Below are 18,759 nucleotides of genomic sequence, written 5' to 3'. Positions count from 1 at the left end.
GACTCTTTCTTGCTTTGGAATGTAGGTATGTGGTAACACTATAGAGAGATGCAAAAATTACACAAAAACATTATCTTCGGTGAAAGAAGCAAGTCATGAAAGTCCACATATTGCATGATCCCACTTATATAAAATGTCAACAATAGGCAAATCCATAGAGAAATAAATCATATTAGAGGTTGCCTAAGGATGGAGGGGATAGAAGAATTGGGGGAGTGATAGCTAAAGGGCATGCAATTTATTTTTAGGGTGTTGAAAATGTCCTGACACTACATAATAATGATGGCTACACAGCAATAAGAATGTACTAAAAAGCACTGAATAGTACATTTCAAAATGGTAAATTTTATGTGCTTTTTATCACAATAACAGAAAGATAAAACAAAAAGAATGAATGAGTGAATGCACAGTTAAATAAAACAAACCAGGAGGAGGCCAGACTAGAGATGGAGTTCAGCATTCTTCGGCTTGAAGCTTTTGTAGGATATGGTTGTGGAACTTTCCAATAGAAAGTTAGATTTATAAGACCAGAGCTCAGGGGAATGTTCTAGGATGAAGATGTAGATGTGGGAGTCAAGGCAGTAGGTGACATCACTCAGAAAGTGTGGAAAATCAAGCAGAAAATCAATGGCACCCACCTTCAAATCAAGAGAAGAGTGCCATTTGTAGGTGGGTGGGCAGAGCAAGAGAAAGAAGGCAAAACTGCTGACAGGAGCATTCAAAGTGGTGGAATTTAAAACTGTTTGTGAATGCCCTTTCTCTCTCATTCCTGATAGGGAAACCATAATCCCATTACTGGCCTTGCTTCCAGTATCAGTGATTATCTTGCATTCTGCGTTTTTTCCTTTAAGTAGTACTCTGGTACTTGACCCCTCATGCCGACTGACTAACCTCTTATGGCCAGTATGTACCAAAAGGGTGACATTTTAAGCTGTCTAGAGGGCAAAAATAATGATATAGGGATGCTTCAGTTTTAAAATATATCATATTTAAAGAGTCTAAATATGCCCTCAGATGGCATTGACAGAAGTAACTGGTAGCACCCTGGCCAGTGTCACTCAGTGGTTAGAGCATTGCCCTGTGCGCCAAAGGGTGGAGGGTTCAAATTCTGATCAAGAGCACGAACCTGGGTTGCAGGTTCAATCCCTGCCCTGGTTGAGGTGTGTGGGGGAGGCAACCAGTCATGTGTCTCTCTCGTACTGACCTCTCTCTCTCTCTCTCTCTCTCTCTCTCTCTCTCTCTCTCTCTCTCTCTCTCTCGCAAGCGCGCGAGCGCACCCCCCCCCTTCCCTTCCATTCTCTCTAAAATTCAATAGAAAAAATATCCTTGGGTGAGGATTGACAATAAATAAATAAATAAGAAGTAGCTGGAAGCAAAATTCACCTTTAGACCTGGTAAGAATAGAAGTGAAATCAATGAAGTTTACCAAAGCAAAATAATAATCTACCTTAAAAATGAGATAATCTCCTAAATAGGGTGAGAGCTGGCATGGAGTTTGGTTAAGTTTTAGCTTTGGAGATGCTACTTTAACTCAAGAGGTTCAGGTGACCCAAATTTCACTTACTTTCTATGTTAGAAAATTGGCACTGAGGGCTGTGAAGGAAAAATCTTTTCCAGGCCTCTCACCTTGGCTTGCAGATGGCTGTAGTCTCCCAGTATCTCTTCAAATCATCTTTCCTCTATGCATGTCTGTGTCCAAATTTCTCCTTTTCATAAGGACAACAGTGGTATTGGATTACGGCCCACACTAATGACCTCACTTTAACTTGACTATCTCTGTAAAGACCTACCCTATTTCCAAATCAAGTCACATTCTGTGCTGGGGTTTAGGACTTCCTTTAACATATGATGGGGATGTGTGTGGCAGAATTCAACCCCTAATAAGCTCATTTCCTGAATTTGCCTTTTCTGAATGGCAATAATTCTAACAATCTTTGTTAAAAGTTATCCTTCAGATGGCAATAGTAATCAGTTGTTCAGTTCTGTCCCATCCCAGGAAAACTACCTTTGAGCTCCTTTTTTTCTGCCCTCTCAGGATGACGTGAATTTAGGGAGCTGACTCAGGAGGCATCTGCAAGCAGTAATTTCCAGAAAACATTGTTACTACAATTACCAAGTTAAGAAAAGCCTTCTCAATGACTACCTGGGCAATTGATAAATTATTAAAAATAAAGAAGAGATTTACTTTTTCCTGTGTAGATAGGATATTTGTAGGAAGTAGACCCCACCTTCTTTGTAAGCAGCTCTGTGCCATGGATTGTGAATTTTCCTGGTGTCTTTAACCAATCCCAGCTTCTAACCAGTCTGTTTTCCTGTGGTAGTTTATTCTTTGGCTTTGTGGCGGGACTTTATGCCAAGAGAACCCTCTGGAGACTAGAGACAGATCAGGCTGTTGTCCCACATTTCTCTCTCCACTAAATCACAGCTTTCTTTGGAGGGAAGGTGGTTATTGTGAAGCTGTCAAACTGAGTCAAGCTAAATGGGCTGAAGTGAAGGCTCCTATTAACAATAGCAGCTATTTCTGTCAGATGCAAGCTCTGCAGACAGTTTACAAGGCAATTTGGCCCTGATAGGTTGGTGATTAAAAATAACAAAAGGAAAGAAGAATGAGAGGGGGGAAAACCCCTATTACTTTGTGGTCCAAAAACCAAGGGGGCAGCCAAATATCCGACACTTGAACCTAGCCCCCAGCTAGTGTGGTAAGCCCAGGGACAGGTGTCTTCCCTGAAGCAGCCCTGGATGCTTTCCTTGGGCAGATCTGGGAATGGAAGGTGGGTGGTTGGCTAGATCTGTATTGAATTCAAGGTCTATGTCAAGTCCTAAATGCTGATGATTGGAAACATAGTGTTACTGGTGGTAGATATGTGCATGGGAATTCCCTCTACATAAAAAGGAGCAGCGTGGACAGTTTTTACAGTGTCATATCTAAGACTATGAAGGTTAGAGGATAGACAACAAGAAGAGGATTAAAGGAAAATTATCTGTCAGTTCAAGGGAACTCTGATATAAATTGGATTTGTGATCTAATATTTGCATTACCATAGAAGCTGCACACCAGCTCTAGGCCCTGATAGGAGCCAGCCTGCCTAATCCCACTTGTGGAAAATAGATTAGCTGCTGGAGCACCAGGCCAGGTGCAGACTCACTGAAGAGAAACTGCTGTCATCCTGGGCAGCCTGCACATCAGACCAGCAAGAACTAACTCCTTTTTCTGACCTGTGCTTAATGAATTGCTGCAAAAAATGATCAGTGAAGAACCAAATCTGCATCCTCACCACAACTTCTCCTTTAATTGGTAAAATGTGAGCCTCCTTCCATCAGTCCTGACCTCTGCTTAGATCAACTCATTCAAATAGTCGGCCCACATTAAACAAGTCTGCCTGTGGGTGTTATGAGGGTTGGGGGCCAGGTGATTTGTTCTTTTAAGGTGGGGCCTCTGCATAGTTGGGTCCCTTTCTTTAATAGCCTCAGGTTTGGAAATTTTGAAGTCAAGAAGGGGTTAGGGCATCTTTGCTGAAGGCTTCTTGGCTTGGTCCCTCCCCTATCCAGATAGCTGTCTCTCTAATGTAATGCTTTGTGTCTCCTAGAAAAGACAGAGCCCCCTTCCCAGTGTTTTCTCCATAGATGTGAGTAGGAATGCCTCTGAGACCTTCTGCCAGTCTCTGTCATGCAAGGTAGTAAATGGCATGGTTAGGGACACGGGCTTTGGCATCAGGCTGGTGCAGATGTCATCACAGCTCTCCCTCCCTCACTTGGCTAGCTGTGTGACTCTTTTTAAAATATCAGCTTTATTGAGAGTCAGTTAACACAAAATTCACCCTTTTAAAGTGTACAATTCAATAGTTTTTACTAGTCACAGAGTTGTACAACCATACTATCTGATTCCAGAACATTTATATCACCCCAAGAACCCCTGTGCAATTAGCAGTTACTCCTCATTCTCCCTGACCCCAGCCCCTGGTAACTAGAAATCTACATTCTATCTCTATAGATTTGCCTATTTTAGATATTTCATATAAATGGAATCATTCAGTATGTGGTCTTTTGTGTCTGGCTTCTTTCCCTTAACCTAATGTTCATCCATGTTGTAGTGTGGACCAGTATTTCAGTCCCTTTTATGGCTGAATAATATTCCGTTGTGTAAAGAGACCACATGTTACTTATCCATTTACTAGTCGATAGACATTTAGGTTGTTTCCAGTTTATGTTTACTTCCTGATAGCTAATAATATTGAAAAGCTTTTCATCTGCTTATTGGCCATTTGTACATCTTCCTTGGAGAAATGTCTATTCAGATTTTTGCCCATTCTTTAATTGGGTTACCTATCATTTTATTGTTGAGTTTCTAGGTTTCTTTATATATTCTGGATACAAGTATTTTATTAGATATGTGATCTGCAAATATTTTCTCCCATTCTATGGATACCCTTCTTATCTTTTCTAAGCCTGAGTTTTCTTACCTAAAAACAGAGAAAACACAAGCACAAACTCCTAGATTTCATGCAAAGAGTCAATGAAATGATCTATTATCACACTTAGCGAAGTGAATGTCTGACATACATTAAACTTACCTGAATAAGTCTTAGTTAGTGTTAGCTAGTATTAGTTTAGATTCCTTGTGGGACAAAGGCAAGGTATGAGCCTTCAAGTCATAATAACATAACTAAGAGTGGTGACATGAAAAGTTCAAAATGCTTTGATTTTCCTAACATGTTATTCCTAGAATGACTGAAGCAGTTTTATTTGGGGTGAATATATTTTATTCTGAATATATTTTACAGTTTTATAAATTAGCTGATAACTACTGGCCAGTATTGGAATCTGCTATACTTTTAGCTATTTCTCTCTCCACCTAGACATGAATGCAAGTCTATGATTAATGCACCTAGTGTTGGGGCAGTTATTCAGAATGGGCACTTTCTTACCTAAAGCCAAATCATGAAAGAATAGATACTTGATTTCCTAACATGTTTACCTACTGTATCTAAAACCTACTCTGATGGCTCCCAGTTGTTTCTTAAACTGCTTTTTTAAACCAAAGACCTGCTGATTTCCTCTTCAGTAATTATTTTACTACTGCTTCTAAATGTGTTGATATAAGAACCAGGCTCTAATTTGTGCTGATATCAGTAATACTAAAGTAATAGCATTTATTAAACATTCACAATCACACTCCTTTTACATATTACTTCAATTACTCTTCATACCAACCATGGAAAGTAGATATCAGCAGCTTCATTTTAGAGACAGAAAATTGAAAGCTCAGAGAGGTTAATCAGCTTTCCTAGATTTGCACAGCTAGTAAATTGAAGAGCCCAGACTGGAGCCCTAGTCTATTCAATTCACCAGTCTGCTTTTTCTTTAATATGGTATTGCCTCACCCGGCAGGCATGGCTCAGTGGTTGAACATTGACCCATGAACCAGGAGGTCACAGTTCGATTCCTGGTCAGGGCACATGCCTGGGTTGCGGGCTCCATGCCCACTAGAGAGCATGCAGGAGGCAGCCAATCAGTGACTCTCTCATCATTGATGTTTCTATCTCTCTCTCCCTTCCTCTCTCTCTAAAATCAATAAAAACATATTTTAAAAATATATATATATAGTATTCCTTTTTAGGAGGGTGGATTTATCAGAACCCTTAATCATTAGACACCTGGGTTATTTCTGTGTTTCAGAATTAGAAAGCCAATCCCTTCTAATCCATTGCTAAATGTAGCGCTTAACAATTTAGATCTGTATGCCACTCACTTAGCAAGAGTGCATTCTCCCCTATCATGACAATCCTCCTAACTCAAAAATCCAGCTTTTCTTTTGGAGTCAACGACAGTGCTAATAGGATGTCTTTATGTATATTCAGCAGGGTCACAGGGTAAAGAAACATCCATGATATATTGGCAAACCACAAAAGATTAATTTGCAATAAGTTGAAGTTTGGAGAGTGATGGTCAAAATGACTCAACATGGCTGGCTTTCTACATCAATATGATTGTTTCATGTGCTATAATTTATAGTGTAAACAAGTTTTCTGCAAAAATCTAAATATATCATGCAACTCATTTAACAGGCACAGAAGGAGCTATTAAATTATATCAGTCCCATTACTCAAAATGTTCAGAAAATTCCTCTGTATTAGAGCCAGGGCAGGATTGCTCTGCAGCCAGGTGCATCAACATAAATGTTGAATTCCCAGGAGAAATGCATGCCTCATACTGTTACTTAGGGAAAGTATATGTCCAGACATCATGGAGCCCTTTCTAAAACAATTCTCATTTTGTTAAAACAATTGGATCACATTTTCAATCATGCCACCCAACATCTCTGCATTTATAAAGCTTGCAGGTAGACATGAATGTCAATAAAATGGTGATTTTTTTTTTTAAAGGATTGATACTTTGTGAAAGGTGGAAGTGGAAACTGAGGTTTTTCATGTCTTTACCTACATGGAAAGAATTCCTTGTAGAAGCCATATGTGATGCCTCAAAATTGCTTCAATTGGGGTAATTATCAGAACAAATGGTGTCATTGAATGATTAGTCTGTTTGTGTTCCTTCTGTCTACCCTATGAATCAACATTAATACAAATTTTTTAAAATACTTGAAACACAGTCATCTGTGATTCCATTTTTGTTTTAAAATATATGTTTAAACATTGATCTAACCTTTCTACCTACTAAAAGATATGTTTAGATTGACAGTTTTCTATTACATATTTCTTGTCCAGAAAGGATATATTTCTTCTCTACCTAGTTTTTAAAAGGTTTAAAAATGAGTATGAAAATTTATCCAGTATTTTTTGGCATCTATTAAATGATCACATGTTTTTTATCATTTTGCTTGATGATGTGATGTATTATAGAAATAGATTTTTCAATATCAAACTGTTTATGCATTCCTGGAATCTGGTAGTCTAATATTTTATGATATGCAATTCAGTTGCATTTTGTGTAGATTTGAATTTTTCAGATTTGAAATAGTAATATTAATATAAAGTTTCTTTGTACTCAAAAAATAAATCTACTGTTTTTGGCATGCAAAAGCTATTTGTGGCAAAGGTACAATTCTTTTCCTCTCTGCAAATTTTTGCTTTAACATGAACACACATTTCACTAGTTTTCCTTGTGTCCAAATAAAATGACATCTTATGTGTTTAAGATAATTCAGGCTAAACCATCTTGAGCAATAATCTCAATAGATGATAAAGACTGGGTGATTACTGTATACTAGGGACTTGAAGTAGGTTATCTTATTTAATAATTATGGCAATCCTATAAGGCGGTCCCTCTTTCACCCAGATACTTGGAAGTTGAAGGGATTTTATCTAAGATGACACAGATAGTGAAGGTTTGAACCTGTGCCTGTCTGACTACAGAGCAATCTCAGTCCCTACACTGAGCCCTTCACTGGCTCAGGAACCACATGCAAGTCAGTTGGCTTTGGAAAGAGGAAAGTTATCAACTGACTAGGATGTCTGGTGGTGTAGGGAAACAGTCCTGCCATGGCAACATGGACACCCTGCATGTATCCAAATGGGCCTTGTAGGCTGAGGCTTGAACCACAGCTTATCTAAATCTTGGCAGAACACGAAGTGATCCTCCCAGAACAAGAGAGGACAAGAAGATCTTGATATGTACTTCAAGGCCATTTCACATGACCCCCTTTCTCCTCTGGGAGGCAGTCGAGATAATTTCCTATCACCTCCCAGGTTCTGATAAGGTATGGAATGTTCTGTTCTGCTCACTGAAGAATACACCTGCAGCTTATAAAACCCTTTAACTGAAATCTAGAATGGGATCCTCAATAACAGGACATCTAACAACTTACTCTGCAGTCATCGGGTCCCTTTTGTTTTGGTGTCATCCATTTTTGTTGTGTGGGACAAGGATCACAGGAAGCTTTGTCAAAGCTTCCTTTCTTCAGTTATGTAAGTACTAAACTCTGTATCTAAAAGAAATTGCTGTATCTTTACCAATCGAATCACTCAGGCCTTGGCCTTGGCCTTGCCTTGTCTGGTATGTGTGTGCATGACAGGTGGTACCCATGCTCACCTGATGAAATGCTCACAGGAGTCCTGGGCTACATGTGCCCCAAATAGTGTTTCCAGTGCTAGGATTTTATAGTGGTGAAACACTGTCAATATGGATTATAAGACAATTTGCCTCTTTCTACCCTAAACAAAAGTGTGCATGTATGTGTGTATATGTGTGTGAGGGGGTCTCATTTTGATGCAACAGGAAGGGCTGAGCATATAAATCAAGTGGAATTTTCATAAACAACTGGGCCAAATTGTCAGTTTTGACTATTTTGCTTAAAACAGTCTGAAATAATATGTGAGTCATTTATGCATTAGCATAAAAGAAATCCTATCTGCTGTGTCAATTCAGTTAAACAGCCCTTCTCTACAACCTTTCTCTTGAAATGGGTTTGAGAAACAGTTTAGAGCACTCCAAGCTGAAGTGCTGTGTTATCAAATGCTGAGAATTTGCAGTGCCTCAGATCTAACTAAAAATGAGTCCTTGCCCCCACTGAGTTTAATGTAAGGCACAATACAATGGCTGTCAGCAGGCACAAGTTGTAGTGCAATAAAAGCAACTTAATATTTCAGTTGTTTTGAAGAGTTTCCTTAGTTAGAGATTAGTGGACCAGCTCAATAATGGAGTTCTTTACTTAATCCTTTAACAATTAGAAGCTGATGTAGAGAGATACGTAATGAAATACCCTGTAATAAGCTGTGGTTGCTCCAAAATGCTGAAAGAAGGCTGAAAGAGATAACCACAAAAGGAAGACTTCATGGCAAGAAATCTGCCTTTCCTCACCACTTGGGAATGGAGCTAACCATGTCTGTCTCTAGAGAAAAAAGGTTGAGCACTAAAGAAACTTCTGCTGGGTAGCAAAGGTACTAGGACAGGTCTCAGAGCCTTGGGAGAATGAAGAGACACCATCAATATAGGGGCCAGCCTAGTGTGAGGGAATGTGTACATGCTTTGGAGTGTGGCAGAATTGGTGATATAAATTCAGTGCTGTCAGAGTATATAAGATCTTGGATGTCAGGATCATCAGTGTCCCAATTTAATTTATTCTAATCCTGATGTGTTCTAGAATCTGGTCCCTTCTCTTCAACATCCTCACTGTCTTATGCCATGGCTGTTACCTGGTCTACTACAATGATGGTTTAACCAGTTTTCTTACTACCTCCTTCTTCCAGTTAATCTATATTTTTTGCTCCCAGAGATCAATTCATCTGACTCTTCATTTCCTTCCCCTGCTTAAAAATTTTGGTTATTCCCCCTCCCATTGTTCTTTAGAAAAATGCTTGGCCCAGCCTTACCCTAACCTATCTCCTTAAGTTCATCATCTTTCACTTCTGCCTACAGGTAGTATACTCCAGCCAGACCAAGTGTCCCACCCTTCCTGAAACTTCAAGTCTTTTGTTACCTCTGTTTGTTCTACTCAATGTTCTTTTATTTATTTCACCCCTGGCAGTTCATTCCGCCTTCAAGGCATTGCTCAAACTGAGCTGCTTCTGGATAGCTGTCACCAGACTCAAGTAAACTTAAATGTTTCTTCTTTGAGTCTCTTCTTACCTGCTTCTAACATTGAATTTACAAGATTGGATTGTAATTGTTTGTTTATGAAGTCTTTGTCCTTGCTAAAGTACAAGCTTATTAGGGGAAGGGACTACATCATACTCAGTTATTTCCCCAAGGTCAAGCACAATTGTGTCAAGTAATAATGATAGTAAGAGTATTATTGAGTGCTTATCAATGATTTTACATACAAAATTTGTTTAATCCTCACACCAACCTTCTAAAATAGGTTCTATTATTGGCTCCATTTTAGGATTAGAAAACTAAAGCTATGATAAATTAAGTAACTTGCCCAAGTCCACACTTAGTAATTTTTAAAGCTAGAGTTCAAATTCAGCACAGCCCAATTCCAAAACCTGTGCTCTTAAGTGCTTCAGTATTGTTTCATCCACAAATATCAGGCCCAGTAAATGCTCTTGAATAAATCCCTATTACTCTACTTGTATGACTTTCCTTATTGCCCAGAATGACTCAAAGGAAATTCATTGAAGATGCTTGCACAGTGCTACTGAAGAGTACAATGTCAACTATCAAGATCTATGCTTAGAATACTTTCTAAGGCAAAAGATTCTCTTTTCTCTTTGTAATTATCCCAACATTTGTTTTCAGGTTCAGTTTGGTCTACTGGGGTATGGTCTTTTCTGGGGAAATCTACTCTTAGATGTTTTCACACACATACTCCCGAGAAATGATACAATAGTCATTTGGTTTGTGTAACATTCTTGAAAGCCATCTGAATTCTATCAAGCAGTTTGTCATTGCATGATAACTCAAATTACCACATAGTGAAAAAGTTGCATAACCCAGAGAAATATACCAAGGAAATCAAAATCAAAATAATGACTGTGGAGCAGAAAATTGGTATTGTGCTGAACTTATGTTATCAATTCTAAGGAAGTCCAAGATTTGATACAAGTCAATAATCATATACATCAAGGATCACACTATTATCTTTGGCTTATGTATGTAATATAGATATAAATCCATATATACCACATCCGTTCTAGATAAAGGACATTAAGTATTTTCTTTTTTTCTACCATTGCTTTTTATGTACTCAGCACTCTGGCCAAACAAAATATTTGGCATTTCCCAAATCTGTGAAATAGATTTTTTTTTTTTCTCATTGCACAAAGGAGTGAACTGAGCTTCAGAGAGGTAAAGTAAGTTAAATTCAAGTTTTCTAACTAAATCCTGGGCAATATCCATGGAGCCACAATTACCTCCAAAACATACTACTTGACTAGATGAAGTTTTTTCACGTTCTGTTCCTCTAATCCATGGAACACCCGAGAGGGTTCCTCCTAACCTGTTTGTGACCAAAGCTGCACTGCTTCAGTCTCTTTCTCACTTGGGATTCCTTGTAAGGCTTTATCTGGCAGGGGGAAGATTCTTGAGTTTAAGAGAATTCAAAAACCATTGATTGGGTTAAAGCAGCAGGGGTCAGCAAACATTTTTATGTAAAGATTCAGATAGTAAATATTTCAGGCTTTTCAGGCCATGTATTGTGTTACAACTACTGAACCCAACCATTGTAGCACAAAAGCATGGCCAATATGTAAATGAATGGGCATGGCTGTATTCCAATACAACTTTCTTTATGGATAATGAAATTTGAATTCCATACAATTTTCATATGTCTTGAAATATTATTCTTTTGATGTTTTCTCTCAGTCATTTAAACCATTGTTAACTCACAGGCAGTACAAGAACAGAGAAGGAGGGCTGCTTTAGACTGAGAGCCTCAGATTAACAACCCCTGGACTAGATGATTCCTATAGGAACTCCCAGTTCTCTTGCTGATGAACCAGAGTAACCTCATGAGATGCTCATTTTCTGAAACCCCTAGAGAGCCTCACCTGACAAATCTAGGAGATTTTCCCTCATAGAATATAGTCTAGATCTTCAGACTATTTGTCACTGCCACAGCCCTAACACTGGAATTTTTCATGATTTCCAGTGGGGTGGTCATGGAATCAGACTTTTAAGTTAAAAACTTGAGAAAATTAAATGAAGCTTCTCCTGAGAAAAAAAGCCTGAACACCTTTACCTCAGGGAAACAGAATGAATGCTTTGAAAAATATCACCACCTCTTCCTCATCACCTGCCTTACTACCAACAGATGATTCAATGCTGCAGAGAATACAAAGCACTAGGTACGAAAATATATAATTCCGTGAGTAATTCTAAACCAGTTATGTTTCATTCCTCCCAGCCTACTTTATGAAGAGGTGCTCTTAAAGGATTCAGTAGGGCTAAGTTACTATTCTAGACACTGCCTGCTGAGAAGGCACAAGCCTTGAGGTATCCCACAGACTAAAATGCTCAGCCCAGCTCAGGTGTATTACTCATTTGGAGCCATAGAAAACTTACTCTGATTTTCATCAGCTCTGGATACTTATGAAAACAATGATAATGTAAACTAGTCCCCTGAATACTCCAAAATAATTGAGACAGAAACTATGGTTCCTAATTTTTATTCAGAGTCTCAAACCTGAATGAAAGAGCCTCCTCCACCCCCTGCACAATGGAAATAGCAGGGCTGACTCTGTCCCCAACAGCATTCCAAGTCCATTCTCCCACTGTAGACTATAGAGAACAAAGCTTAAGCTACAAGATAGAGGCTACAAGAAAACCCAGGGCAATTCATAACTGGCAGAACATTCTAACAATTAAAGCTACTGAACAATAGAAAGGTACTATTGTTGCTATTTATCAGATAATGGCTTATGGATATATCTTGTGGATGTAGCTATCTCCACTGGGTGACAAGGCAAAATAGATAACACAGGCACTTCCAACTGTAAGACACAGGGTCCACCTGAGTATCAGTCACTTATATTGCAGTGATTTCCATAGATACTTGAAAACTGGAATCCAGCCAGTATCAAGTGGTACAACTGATGACCTTTGTGCCCAAAAGGGCACCATTTTGTAATTCACAAAAAGACACTGTGTAGACTTGAAACCTACACATTCATGGTTCTGAAGGTTGCTTCTGAGTAAGAGTTCTGGAACAACTAACTGCTTCCAAAGATCAACCTTATATACAAAGGTTAGAACCAGGCATATATTGAAACAGGCTCCTAAGAGTGTCTGGCCCAAAGACAAGGTGCTGAAGGTAAGCACAACTTCCAATGAGAGCCATCTTGGCCTATTTCTCTGGATCTTCAGGTAGTTCCACATTTATAAGTAGTAGGACATCCAGTGAAAAGAGCTCTTTGAGGGCATTTTTTGGAATTGTCTGGGTGTTTCCTCTTGCAACAGGTTTTCAAATATCCAGGGTATCTTAAGTACTCTGAGAGGATCTTAGGAAACCTAAATTAGATGTGATGGGTTTAGACCATTCTAGAAGATTAAATTCAAGCCCTAAAACTTTGCAAACTTCTTAAGTGTCTTAGAACTTTTCTTCATATGGTCAAGGGCTTCCAATGATGTTTGCTAGTTGATATCTCTGCTAATTTAGAGGTCACCACCAGAGCTTTTTAAAAATTATTGTTCCAACCTCTATAGCACCATTTTTCAGGTAATAATAATAACAATGACAATAACAACCAAGGTGAAAACAATAGCTACCTGTATTTTCTCCTAGGCAATTTATATAAACTTTCTTTTTATAATCCTTTCAAAATTCTCCAAAGTAGCTACTATTGTCCATTTTAACATGTGAGAAAATTGATATTCAAAGTGTTTTATTGTCTAGTTCAAGAGAGCATACCCATGAGAAAGTCTTATATTCAAACTCAGGCCTGTCTGGCTCTCAAGCCCTTACTCTTAAACCCATGTTGCCTCAACTAAAGACTTCATTTCTATAGAACCTTCTGTACTACTCTTTCAAGTCCTCTATTTTTCCTCTTCAAAATCACCTAAGCATTCCACTCTGTTAAGTGTCAAGGTTTATGGTTAAAGGTCACATGGGGCCTGTCACCTCATAGTGTCCTAGGGTATTCCAGTGAAAAGAGCCCTCTGAGGACACCAGGTTCAGCTTTAGGCCCAGAGATTTAGGCACAGACAAGACCGTGGGCACAACTCTCCCTTCTCCAATATCTCTATAGTCTTCTTTTTGTTCATTTTATCTCATCTGCCTCAAATTTTGTTATTTGAGCTTTTATGGGATCATCTCTTTAGGGCAAGGATTTGGTTTTGTTGACACCATTTTCTAGACTATTTTGCTTCTTAATACTATAGAAAGTATTAGTCATAGTAAAAATAAAGAGTTTTCACACAAAGATAGATTTAGTGAACTACTAGATCCTGAACAAACATCTGAACTCACTCAGGACATCTACTTTGTTTTGTTTTCATCTAATTGAAAAGTGGAAGAACAATTACTGTTGCTGTTTTTTTCACATGGTAAGATATCTAGTGTGTGATGAATTTGTCTATGGACCTACAAACTCATGAAAAGAGATTACCATTTTTCTACTGAGACTACCTTAACAGCACTGGGTTTGAATTGTAGTGCTACAATAATTAAATTCAAAATCTTTCATAATCTTAGACTTTCCCAAAAGTAATGTTCACCATTATCTATGGATGGCAATGCAAACAAGTACGTGTATATTAAATAATAAAGCTTAATAGGTCAAGGAAGGAATGGAATATAATGAATGTCTAACACCTGTAGAGATAACTATTGGTAGTTTGCCTTCCTAGTTACTTCCTTGACTTGAGTTTACTGGGACTTGAATACATGCATCAAACTGTCATTTATTAACAACCAAATCTATACCAAGCTTGTTGCACCAGGATATTTAATGTCAATTGCTATGTAGATTGGCTGCCCATTTTCAGAAATATACATTTAAGGACCTTTAATTTCCATGTTAAAATCATATAGGGTTGATTGGAGAGTAAAATAACAGCTGAGTTCAGCTCTTTGCACTCTGGTTCTGGATGTGTTAGTTCTAAGTGAAGGAGAGTAGCCTTAACACCATGAACCTATTTCTGGATCCAGCTTTGAGACTCCATGAGACAGTTCCCTAGTTATCATGGCTTCACATTGCTCAGCAAATTAAAATGAGAAGAATAAAGTCTCATGAAGGCTTGGCTTGTGATTACTTGTTAAGAATATTAATGATGTCCAAACTACAATTATAACCTGCATTAATTTTGTTTTTTCATAAAACATTTCACATGCAAGAGTTTAATTATTATCCTATTTAACAGATGAGAGGCACAGATAAGGCCGAGAGATAGTAAATGACTTACCTAATGTATCAGAATTTATGATTAGTCAACAGCTGAATCCAAATATATCAATATGTTTTCTTTTGTTTTGTGGATTTTTTTGTCATTGCTGTTAATTTTATTTATTTAATATACCATCCTTTGTAATTTATACCCTCTAGGAAAACATTTTATACTCTCAAGTTACAGCTGGAGATGGTATGGGTTCCATGTTTACCTCCATGATTTCCTAGCTGTGTGATCATGAACAAGTTCTTTAGCCTCCCTAAGCCTTGGTATTTACATCTAGAAAATGTGGCTAATAATAGCAATTCCTTCATAGGGTACAATGGCATGCTGCTGGTCAAATAGAACCTTCCCTGACACAGAAATGAATTCTCTAAATGATAGGAATCATTTATCATTTATTTTGCTAAATACCTAGGTATAAATTAACACATAGCCATTGCCTACCTGTATTCACACATGCACACACACACACAGAAAATAAAGCCCTTTATGACCAGCAAGAAAAAGCCCCACTTGAAGCTTGGGAACAAGGTCTAAAGTTGCATTTATGAAATAAATATATTAGTACCAATTGCCCTTTGAAGGTTGATTAACTGCAATTTTAAGATCATAAGCACTCTTCCTTCTGTAACTCAAATTTGGAGACAGAGTGGGTTGCACTCACTGGAATTAATATTCCTGTAGAAACAAAAGGCTCTGTGTGCTTGATAAACAATTTTGAAGGTGCTAGTTCATCCCCAAAATTCAGTCCATTCATATTTTTTAGTTACCTTGCCTTAGAAAAGAAAGACTTCTTATCCATATCATGAGCTTACATCTGTTGGATCAAATCTTACAGGGAGAGATCAGTCATATATCAAAAAGTTAATGATTGGCCATTTCTCACTGGGCCTTTTTCCTCTGTCATCTAGAGAGGCCCAACAGGCTTTGACAAAAGCCTCTATAGCTAGGGGCTATTATCATATCCTTATTTTTTCATGGGAAACTCAGAACACCTTTTTCTGTAGAGATCCAATGCCACATCCCATCTCCACAGTGATTAATCAGTACAGTCATTACACTTTCAATAGTAAAAATATATAGACTCCAGTCATCTCTGGAGATGCTGAAATAGTCCTCCTCGTCCCTGTTGATTTAAGGGAAGGTAGAGAGGAAAGATGTGTGCAGAGTATGACATAAATATAAGAGCTCGAATATGTAATTAGCTGAAAGAATCTTGGTTCCCACTGCATCTTTGACAGAATTGCAGCTGTCATATTGTAGCTCCAATGTTTTATCCTTATTGTAAGGTGAATTTGAAGATGATTTATAAAAGATACTTTCTAACATGAACACCACTCTGCTTTTTTCGTAGGATGCTTGAAGACGACCTGAAGCTGAGCAGTGATGAAGATGACCTTGAGCCTGTGAAGACCTTGACCACGCAGTGCACTGCCACTGAGCTCTACCAGGTAGGAACAGCTCAGGGCTTGGTTGGGACCAAAGGGATGGGAACAAATGGAACTAGAATGGTTTTGCCATCCATAAGCCTACCCCCTGCTTCATCTCTGGTGTTTGGTGGAAGGGAAAGAAACAAAGATAGGCATAATATCTGGAACAGGTTGCATCAGCTTACAGTTTCATTAAAATTGGAGTAATGAGATACTGAACTCTTGAAAACTGATTTCACCTTTTCCCTCTGCTTCCTCCTTGACAGACACAATATTGGTTGTCAGTAAGCAATTGAGATTGTCTTTCTCTCTGTTGGGATAAGTATTGCCTTGAGTGAGCTGTAGTTTTCCTTTAGTAACTCCAGTTACTATGTAGATAACATAGTTAATATCTCTCATTTTATAATTGGGACCTTCATACCTTTGCAACATCAGGAGGTGTGCTGAGAGCTCCCATTTTATGGAGCTGCCCCTTCTCTGTGCCAGGCATCAAGTGAAGGGGCTCTGTCTCATTTGAACCATGCAGAAAACCTTAAAGGTAAGTTTGGCCCTCTTGTCTGAGCTACAATATTACAGAATCATTCTATTTGTGGCAGGATGATTGGGAGAAAAGCATACAAAGAAATGCATTGGTGCATTAAATGATGTGTTCAAGTAGCCAAGTCACACCTTTGATTTGAGCTGACGTTATACTTATAAGCTTTCTCAGAACCTGGTAGCTACATTCATACAGACATACTTGAATATAAAAGCTACTAGCTTTCTGGAGATATCCTCAGATTATCTCATTCATAATCATTACATCTGGACTCACCTAAGGAGACCAAAATTGTTCAGGTTTAGTTAGTACACACCAACCTTTTCCAAAAAGCTTCTAAGACCCTATGCTATGGCTTGCAACATAACAAATCCAAAGAGAATGCATTTCAAATGCGTGTATGAAAATGAAACACGGTATCAAGATGTGTTAGTTCCTCATTTGACATTTAGTTCCAAGTTTTTCATAATCAGAACATCTTTCCTCTCCCTGCCCCCCACTGGCACCCTCCACAGCAGTATTAGCCATGCTGAGCACAAACAAACACCAATAAAACAATTAGGATGTGTTTAAATGCTAAGTATTATTTCTTCAAATGGGAAATGGAGCATGCAGCCAGAATGGGACAATTATAATATACTCAAAAAAAGATACCAAATAGTCAGCTATGGAGACTCAAGGTTATAAGAAAACACTTTTAACAAAAAATTTTACCTTCTGGTGACTCTTAAAATCAGAGATACACAACCACATATATGTGGAGAGAATGCAGATATGTCCACACTGGCACAGTATACAATAGAAAGCAAGAGAATAAGTGTATAATTGAATGGGTTAGAATTCTGGGCTTCAATACCAGCTCTATCACATGCTAGCTGCATGACATTGTGCAAGTCACCCAATACCTCTAAGTCTTGGATCTCTCACCGATTAACTAAGATAAACCAGTTTTGTCCAACTCATAGGAGTACCGTGAGGATCAAATAAAGATTGTGTATAAGAAAATGCTTTGAAAACCATAAGCACTACACAAATGATGGCTATTCCTCCTTCTGGCCCTTTAAAATATTAACTAGACCCCCCTCTCTTTTGGATCCATTGGCAAATACATATTGCCCTTCATTTTGGCTTTGATGTCCATAGAGATCTGCTAGGAACTGGATTGAATATCCTAATTGCCCCACAAAGACATCCACTGGATATGGAAAATATTTCATCCCCTGTGAGCCCTAACAAGTTTTAAACTAGACATCCCATGAAGAAAGGCCAATTGTTAATAACATTGCACCAAGCTCTCCAGGAATACTACACTATTTATTTATTTATTTATTTATTTATTTATTTATTTATTTATTTATTTATTTATCATAGGTTTTAAAAAGAGTTTTTCTTCAAAAGGCTGATGTGAGTGGAGAGTTGAGTCATACCTTTTTATTATAGTTCTTATTTTCTCTTTTTGAGCTCTCACTCTGCCCTGGAAGAAAGCTATACTCACCTTGGTTTTCTCTCAGGAGCTCCCCCTTAATGGGAAATAGTCATTTGCACATGACATTGGACAGTGGAATGTTCCAGAACAGTGTTTGAATTGGGTGCAGTGTTTTGTACTTAGTGTCTGCATAAACATATGTGTTTCAATGCATTCTTTTTAAGTTGTATATCAATAATATGGTTGGGATGTGAGGGCTATGTGATGTCAATTAGCCAACTGACTTTTTACTTCTCGGATGCTGCTCTTGGCAAGATAGATATAAAACCTAATCCTAGCCTTCATCCCTATACAGCACTTATTTAATTGCCATTTTCAGCCGGTCATCTAGGGCTAGCAGTGATGAGTCACTGGGATTTGGTGGGACAGTGGCGTGATCTAGTAAGACAAGCTTCTTGGGAGTTCATAGATGTAAAGTTGTCCGCATACCCTAACCTCATAGTACTGAACCTTCAGTTTTCCTTTGGTTAAAACTCTCTTTTTATGTTTCTCAGGATTAAAAGAATCCATGAAAATGATGG

The 18,759-nt window shown here is 38.2% G+C and overlaps 1 protein-coding gene across 6 annotated transcripts in view; it reads left to right on the top strand.

Annotated features, from left to right (window-relative positions):
• The window catches only part of AFF2 (ALF transcription elongation factor 2), a 393,556-nt gene that overhangs the window by 286,574 nt on the left and 88,223 nt on the right, over positions 1–18,759 (top strand). For all 6 annotated transcript variants that reach the window (XR_013998027.1, XM_081125977.1, XM_081125975.1 and 3 more), the window contains one exon: positions 16,139–16,235. Coding sequence is in view for 5 of the 6 variants with exons in the window: in XM_081125977.1 (XP_080982103.1) it covers positions 16,139–16,235 (97 nt within the window). In the remaining variant the exon portion in view is untranslated. The remainder of the gene's footprint in view (positions 1–16,138; positions 16,236–18,759) is intronic.

The sequence above is a fragment of the Miniopterus schreibersii genome (assembly GCF_964146895.1).
Source record: "Miniopterus schreibersii genome assembly, chromosome: X".
Taxonomy (NCBI): Eukaryota; Metazoa; Chordata; class Mammalia; order Chiroptera; family Miniopteridae; genus Miniopterus; species Miniopterus schreibersii.
The sequence above is the reverse complement of the archived record's forward strand: the minus strand, read 5'-3'. Positions and strand labels throughout refer to the sequence as shown.